This window comes from Cornus florida, unplaced genomic scaffold (assembly GCF_030987335.1).
Source record: "Cornus florida cultivar Cherokee Brave unplaced genomic scaffold, ASM3098733v1 CherokeeBrave_3.0.0_Hap2_Chr06, whole genome shotgun sequence".
Taxonomy (NCBI): Eukaryota; Viridiplantae; Streptophyta; class Magnoliopsida; order Cornales; family Cornaceae; genus Cornus; species Cornus florida.
The window spans coordinates 94,679,007-94,687,782 of NW_026775576.1; the positions used below are offsets into that span (position 1 = coordinate 94,679,007).

At 30.9% G+C, this 8,776-nt stretch overlaps 1 protein-coding gene across 1 annotated transcript; it reads left to right on the plus strand.

Moving 5' to 3' along the window:
• The first annotated feature begins 3,773 nt into the window (after positions 1–3,773).
• LOC132313012 (heavy metal-associated isoprenylated plant protein 3-like) lies at positions 3,774–7,223 on the plus strand. The gene is made up of 5 exons (XM_059811615.1): positions 3,774–3,954; positions 4,083–4,248; positions 4,727–4,953; positions 6,143–6,230; positions 6,458–7,223. Exons 1-5 carry the CDS (start codon positions 3,946–3,948, stop codon positions 6,952–6,954), a joined length of 987 nt encoding a protein of 328 aa, XP_059667598.1. The 5' UTR covers positions 3,774–3,945; the 3' UTR covers positions 6,955–7,223.
• Positions 7,224–8,776: the final 1,553 nt, after the last annotated feature.

The following is an 8,776-nucleotide window of genomic DNA, read 5'->3' on the forward strand; positions in this document are numbered from 1 at the left end:
TTTTTTTTTTGGGTCTCCCTTTGATGGTACGTGAATTCTGCTTTCTTTCCGTTTTTCCCCCTTTTGTTTTATTTTCCCTTGATTTTTCCCGAGAAGCAAACAAATTCTAACTCCGTCCATGATTTACACTTACAAAAATGATAATGGATTCATAAAACTGGACTGAGAGGAGGAGGGCTCAGTCCTCATTGAGTATCTGGGGACTCCATGGTTATCATTTTTCCACAACAAAATCATCACTCCCTCTTTCTTTATAGGGTACCCCACAAAGTGACATAAAAGTCAACTTCAAAATTTGACATTCAACATGTATCACATGGCCCATAAGTTGCCATTTTCATTTCCTTTGCTGCTCAATTCAAAGGAGTTTTTCTTTGATTTTTGGTAGATTGATTCCATCATTCATTTAATTGGGCGGTCAATATTAGTTTAATTTCACCATAGAACTTTAATTAAAGTGGTATTTTTTGTACCTCAAAAAATTGGAACGATTCTATTTCCGTTTGATAGATTTAGCTATTCTTAGTTTCCAATTTGATTCAAACTCTAGGACACATCAAAACATTTATTAGACATATAACCCAAATTAAAAGGTGACCTGATTAAAAAAAAATATCATAGAAGAACTGGTTTTGTGATATTGACTGGATAAATAACTAGGGTTGTGTGGTCCAGAAGATCATTTGAATGGTATTTTGTCAAAGATTTCATTTATGCATTAAATGTCTTAGATGGTACTGGTTCGTTTTCTTTCCTAATTGTTGAAGTTGAATTAGTCATCGCCGGCCACCTATCGGTGACGCAGAACAGTTCTTTGAGGGCCTTGCCGTAAGGTTATGCCAACTTTATGGGTGGAAAATGGAAATGCATCATACTAATTATTATAGTAAACAAAATAAATTATACGTATTATTAATTATTAAGAAAAAATTTAAGGGTGAAGTGCAAAAATTCCCTCTGAGTTATTGACTTTTTGCAACTAACTCTTGAACTAAAGATTGCCCCCCTAAGCTATTGATTTGTTGCAATTAAGGACAAATTCATCACAAAAGACTATTTTACCCTTTGTTATTAAATTTGTCATTTCTTATTAAATTGTGTTTTTTTACTATATTTTATCTTATTTGAATATTAATTATACCATTTACCTTAATTTTATAAGCAGTATCAATTGATTATAAAAATGGAAAAAATTAATAAATTTGTAACTGTAATTTTCTAAAATGATTAACTTATTATACTCACTTAAAAAAAAATTAGTATAAAAAAATATCTTATTTTTTAAACAATATTCATAAAAAATTAATAAATTATGATCTTATTTTTAATGAAATATATTCATAAAAATTAAGAAATTACTTAAATTGTTTCAAAATTTTCTATTTAAGAATTTTATTTAAATAATTAATTAAAATATTAAAGGCAAACTTATGCAAATTTAATGAAGAATATTTCATCAAATTAGTATGAATTTTTTTTATAATTTATTTTAACAAGAAAAATATATAAAGTGTAATTCAATAAGAAATGATATTATGGTTATTTAATGAAAATAGGTAAGACAATGGGGTATTTTGCAACTAAATGTGATAATTTAGAAGATTTTATGCACAAAACATAGTTTAGGGGGGTTATTTACAAATTTAGACATAATTGAGGAGGGTTTTTTTGCACTTTATCAAAATTAAATCCGAAGACTTTTTCTTCTTCTTTTTTTTTCTTTTTTTTTTTTTTTCAAGTCAAGAATATGAAAAGAATTTGTTATCAAAAAAAGAAGGTGCAAGACATAAACACGGAGAGTAATCCGACCCGCTGGACAACAGGGTACTTACAAAATAGAAAGTGGCTGAGGAAGTTCACAAATATAAAATAACTGGCATATAGAAATTTGTTTTATTCTTGTAGAGGTACATGTGAATAATGCGGCCTAACCTAGGCTTAATCAGTTCAAATACATCAAAATCAAGGGAAGTAAATTGGACTCGAAAATGGGATAGATGGAGTTATCGATAACATAGAGAATTATGGTGTCGGGTTTGATTTGTCAAAGTAATATAGACTTTTTATCAAGATATATAATTGGAGACAAATGTCATCTTTGACAATGTTTTAGACAGAATCACAAATTATTATTTCTAAATTCGAATTTCGGTTATCATATGGGTGGTCGGTCCGAAATTTTACTATCGCAGCATATTAAAAAAATGTTGCAATTATTATTTATTTATTTTACAAATAATATGACGTTGTTGTTAATGGTTTAACACAGTGCGAATCAGACTTTTCGACCGTTTTCACATAGGAGTTGTGGGTCCTACGTGTCATCCCAATTACACGTATTTTGTTTGTGAGAATGCCAAATTTTTTATATTCTAGAGACTTCTGGCTCTTTCTTTTTTCTAGCAAATCATTAAAGCTCTTGCATAATTTTTTTTAAAGACATATTTATAGTATTATTTCGTATATAGATTTTTTATTTGAGTATGAAAGTTTGAATTTGTTTATTTATATATTTATTTAAAAAATTCAAACAAACAAACACATAATTACAACATTTTTGTAAGATTCTCGTCTATTAAAAGGTAAAAGCTCTTAATGGTATGTTGAGTTTAACTGAAATAAATTTATTCTAATACGCAACATTAAAAATAAAAAATGTGAATAATTTATGTTGTGGTTGGTGTTGATGATCCATTTCTGCAACCACTTGATTCAATCACCCCTAGAATACAAAATGGCACTCAAGGATAGTACATAGTACCAAGGAGATGATGGTACTATTTCTAGACAAACACATCCTCTGTACTCCACTTGAGTAATTTCCGGGAAAGCACAGAACATGCGACTACTTAGTGACAAAGTTATCTTCGAGAACTTTCACGGAACGGAACCAACAACTTCAATCACGTTGTGAGGTAGTCTTTGAGGTCTATTTTAGTTGACTCAAGAGTCCACCACTATCCCAACACTGCAAATCCACCAAACACGGACTCATCTAAAACCACCAAAATAACTCTACTATATATTCTATTTCTATCTAATCTTTTATATATCTATATATATATTCACACTATTTTTTACACTTGCACTCACTTGCATTTCTTTAGAAATTAAAATGATACAATTTTCATTTGAAAGCAATCACACTTGCAATTATTTCAAATTTTATGTACAACTTTTACAATTATGTATTTAATTATTGAAAAATGTTTTATATGCCTATTATTTGGCCTAGTTGTTAATTAAGGCTGGCCTAAAATGAAAGAAGTATGGGTCTCACATTAGATAATTCATTTTGACAAATAAACTAAATTAAACTGTTATCATTAATTAATTATTATTATTTTTATTTTTTCGAGCACGTGTAGGTAAGACTTCAAAAATTTATCCTCTAAATCTCTGTCAATGTTACTATGTACCTGAAAGCAGCCTCTTATCATTAATTATCTGATGAACATTTTAATCATTTCATTTATTGAGAAAGATCACAAGAAATATCAATATTTTATAAATATGAATATATGTGTGTTGAATTATTATACGGGTGGATCTGAAATAATTGTATTTAAATATTTTTCTTTATCAAACATATTAGGCAGGTGTTATTTGTTTAATATTTAATCTGAAAATTGAAAATATGTACCAACCACCATCAATTACAAGAAAAGGTTACTGCAAAACACCGGATCGGGGGTCGTCAAAGTTAGATGACCTGTCACGTAAAACAAAACCGTCTTACACCGATACCCCTTAGTCCAATCCGACGGCAGCGAACATCATCACCTCCACATCCATCCATGTATAAACATATATACATACATATATGATGCATATATACATCATCCTCCGTTTCCTCTATATAAACCCGCATTTGCCTCCAATTTCTCTCTTCAAATCATTTCATTCCAATCTATAATTCAATATAGAAGAGTCAATTAGCAACGAATGGGTGAGGTTAGTGATCCACAAGTCTTGTAATCTTCCAATTCGGCCCTTTAATTACTATACTTTCTTATACAAACTTTATATATATATATAATCGCTAAATGTGTGTATATTCAATTTCATAATTGTTGTTCCAGAAAGATGCAGCAAAAGGCGACGGAGAGAAGAAGGCCGACGCCGGAGGCAAGAAGGCCGACGCCGGCGGCAAGAAGGACGACGGTCCAGTCACCGTCGTCTTGAAGGTGGACTTGCATTGTGAAGGCTGTGCCAAGAAAGCCAAACGAACAGTTCGTCATTTTGATGGTGAGCATTAGATCCACATTAAACGGTCAAATCTTTTAATTTTTTTAACGGTTTGGCAGAATTTAAATTCTGATTCATTTCTGTATCTTTATCAATGTGTTTTTTGTGATCAATTCATCATTTTAATTGTAAAAGTTACAAATTTTGTTAGTATTGATCTAATTTAATTTATATAAAAAAGAATTCGGAGCTGATCGCGAAGAACTATAGATCTCCATTCAACGGTCAATTTTCAAAATTTGTAAAGTTTTGAAGAATGCATATTCTGATTTGTTTTTATTTTACTTATCAATGCGATCAATTCGTCATTTCGGAGGTAAATTTTTAATTATAAATATTTATATACACAGAAACAAGTTATCGTTTCTTTTTCTTCTCCTTAAATTGTTTTTTCATCAACGTTTTTTTTCGTGATTACGCACATGGCGCATGATAGACTCCGGCAGTTACTGACCTTTTTTGTTGGTGGTGAGTGAAGGTGTTGAAAACGTGAAAGCGGACAGTGCGAGCAGCAAACTGACGGTAACGGGGAAGGTGGACCCTGCGAGGCTGAGAGAGAGAGTCCAAGAGAAGTTCAAGAAGAAGGTGGACCTCATCTCTCCTCAGCCTAAAAAGGATGGCGGTGGTGGCGGAGATAAGAAGTCCGACGACAAATCGGAGAAAAAATCTGACGACAAGAAGGCGGAGGATAAGAAACCCAAAGAGGTACGATTCTAACATCCGTTTGCGTGTTCACGCGGCTGTTTTGGGTTTCAGGGTTTATACAGCACACCTTCCCAAATTTTATTTTATTTTTTTCAAAGGATAAAAAAAAAGAAGCTTAGCAGTCAGCTTATAACTCACGTATTCATTCGTGGGATTGAGGACGTGTTAGATTAAGCTCAATTAAAAAAAAAAAAATGGCTTTTGTTATAACTCTTTTATTTGTTAATTAATAATTTAATAGTTAATTAAGAAAACCCTAAAAAGCTTGAATTTTTAGGTCAATTAAAAAAATGGAGTTAACTTGACAAACAATTTTATTTTAAAAAGGCTTAGGTCAATTGAACAAATGAAAGTTAATTTGACAATCAGATTTATTCTCTCTCTTAATCAGAGGTGGACAAATAATCCGTGAATCCGATCCGATCCGATTCAATCCGTACTGATTGGATCGGATTGACACACCCACGGATCAGTGGCAGATTCAAACAAATCGAATCCGTAACTCACGAATTGAATCACAGATTGGGCTGTTAAAAATTCGATCCGATCTGTGAGTTCGATCCGATCCGTGAAATATATATATTTTTTCAAATAATATATTTGTTAATTAATTAGTTAATGATAATTTAATAGATTTTAGGGATGTATTAGTTAATAATTATTTAAATATATAAATTAATATAAATAAATTAAAATATTTTCTATTGGGTTATGGTTAAAAGACAAATAAATAATAAATAATATTAATTATAAAAATAAAATAATAATAATAATGGATAATTTAGATAAAATCCAATTCGTGGATTCAATCCGATCTGATCTGGTATTATACGGATCCGATCTGATTCGATCTGTGGAATAACGGATTGGTGGCGAATTAAGATTTGCCTAATCCGTTGGAAACAGATCGAATTAAGATTGATGTCTAATCCAATTCGATGTGGCCACTCCTACTCTCAATTACATATCTTGTGCAACAAATTTATTATTATTATTATTATTATTATTATTTGTGGGGATAACTAGAGGAATATCACTTCTCTTAGTTTAATAAATTTATGAAAATTATTACTATGGCTACATCATGATTGCGTGATGGAGGGGATCCAAATGCTCTAGTTATGACTTAATTTTAGATATTTGAATTAATTATTGAAATTTATATTGCATTTTCGTAATTTTTGTCCAGCCTGCCATGAGTACGGTGGTTTTGAAGATTCGATTGCACTGCGAAGGATGCACACATAAAATCAGAAAAACCATTTCAAAGATGGAAGGTGAGATACCTAAACTTTATTAATACGAATTAATAATTTAGTATATAATATTTGTTTGAATTATATGTATAATCACCTAATCTAATCAAAAGTACGTATGTTTTTATTTTAAATGTAAACCTATTCCAAAATGATTGTTGTTATTTTAATTTCAATTGTTGGCAGAATAAGTAGCATTTTAGTCTTTATATTTTGTGATTAATGGTGATTACTTACATGGTGAACAGAGGTTGACTCGGTAACAATAGATGACCAAAAGGATCTGGTCACGGTGAAGGGGACAATGGACGCAAAAGAACTCGCATCATATTTGAGAGAAAAATTGAAGAGGAATGTGGAGGTTGTCCCGCCAAAGAAAGAAGGTGGAGGCGGCGAAAAGAAAGAAGGCAGTGGCGGAGACAAAAAAGAGAAGGGAGGCGGCGGTGATAAGAAAGAAGGCGAGGTGAAAGCCGGCGGAGATGGGAAAAGGAATGACGAGACCAAGCTCGAGATGAACAAAATGGAATATTATGGTGGATACAACCCGTATTCGTATTATAGCGTGCCAAGTTCTAGTCAAGGTTATGCCAATGAGGGTTATGGTCAAGTAATCCCATTTAATGAAGGTTATGTTAATCCCGGTTATGCCATGGAGTACTCACACGCGCCACCTTACCTGCCGCCGCACCTGCACGCGCCGCAAATGTTCAGCGACGAGAACCCTAATGCATGTTCTGTAATGTAAAATGGGTGATTATTGAGTGAGAGATAGTGATGGGTTAAAAATTGTAAATGAAGTGATAGAGATGGTAAATAGTTATATAGAATAATGTTTATGTGAGGTATAAATTTTCCTATTCGGAAATGTCACAATTGGACGGTCGGCCGGCGATTTAACCAGTTTCATTTGTTAGGTTTGTTGGTTGGTTATTTGTTTAGCTTGTTTGTTTTTAGTTGATTATAGATTAATTTTTTCTATAATTTATTTTTATTTTATTTATTTTTATTATTATTTTTTTTTTGTGTGGCACTGGTATCCATTATTTTCCATAATACATTATATCAGCGTAATGTGTACACTACTATAGTTTCTGAATTTTATTTATTTATTAAAATTGTCTTATTATATTAGAATGTGTGATTATTTTTGACAATTGTGATTGTCCTAGTCATCAATATTCCTATGAGGCATGCTAGGCTGTCAATTGTTAAAATAACTCCATTAGTTGTTCTCAATACAGGGTCAGAATTGGAATTTTATTTTAGTGGGGTCAATTTTGGATTTATTGTGTTTGGCTTATGGTTAGGAAATTTTATGAGGGTGAAAGACATATTGATGGACGTGTCAGAGAAACTATTTTTTTTTTTTTTGGGACAAGTTGCAGATTTTGCATTCAAATATCTGAGACTTTAATATTAAAGAAATCAATCTTCACCTTGAATGGCAAAAATCTAATTGGACTTTCAAATGTCCAAAAAGAGGTGGGTCATTATGAGTCCTTTTTATAATTGTAGCTGAATTTGTGTTAATGATGTGAGATGCCAAATAAATATTAATAAATGTCATTTCCTTATGACGTTCGAGTCCCTCATAATGCCAAAAGGCTTTGAATCAATCGTAAAACTACAAGACAAAATATGTAGAGTTCAAGAATTAAAGAAACTTTAGGTGTCACAAATTGTTGGGCATAATACTTTAGTGGAGTCATGATTTGAATACTCCATGGCAGTAGGAGAATCAAGTTGTGTCTAAATAGCAGATATGATTTTTTTTTTATTAATTTTAAATTTTTAATTAGAATTTAAAAGTAAAAATTTAAAGCCACTAAATAAAGATAAACTCATTCATTTGGACACTTTTGACAATTAAATAATAATAATAGATCATAAGTCTTTTTGAGAGCTTTTAACAAACTATTGGGTTTAGTTTTAAGTCACGTAAAGCGAGCGTGGGTTATTTTTTAAATTTGAATTATATACAGATATAAAAAAGAAAAATAAAATTCATATTTTTTATCTTGTTGCTAGAGTGGAGTGGGAGCACAAAAATAACGGAATTAAAGTCACACAAAAAAGAATTGGGCACAAGAGTGCACACCAAGCATATGAGCAACGCTCATTTATAAGAATTATGTGCTTTAAGTATATGATTCATTTTGATTATTATCTAGTTAGCAACCTTTTAAATTTAGCTAGGTAATAATCAAAATGGAAGTAAACTACCTAAAAATTAATTAAAATAAAATCATGAGCAATTTTTAATTAAAATATAAACTAATGTTAATTTTTTTTATTTATTTATTATGATTTTCTAAAAAAAAATTATTGTGCTCAAGGCCGCCCCACTCTAAAAAAAATTCTAGGCCAGCGTTAGAGTGCTATTTGATTAAATGAAAATTAAGTAATGAATTTTTTTAAAAAAATAAAGTAATTCACACACACAGTCTCCACCTGAGACTCAAATTCAAAATCTCTCTTTAAAAAATATGAGTTTGATGATGATAGGTAAGTAATGAAAATTTTAAGAGAGAATGACTTCATAATTTGGCTTATTTGTAGAAGTGACA

Bases quoted from the DNA above. Each gene is read 5' to 3' on its own strand.
- LOC132313012 (XM_059811615.1), top strand. The intron at 4,249-4,726 runs GTGAGCATTAGA...TGGTGAGTGAAG, and splicing joins AACAGTTCGTCATTTTGATG to GTGTTGAAAACGTGAAAGCG. The intron at 6,231-6,457 runs GTGAGATACCTA...CATGGTGAACAG, and splicing joins AACCATTTCAAAGATGGAAG to AGGTTGACTCGGTAACAATA.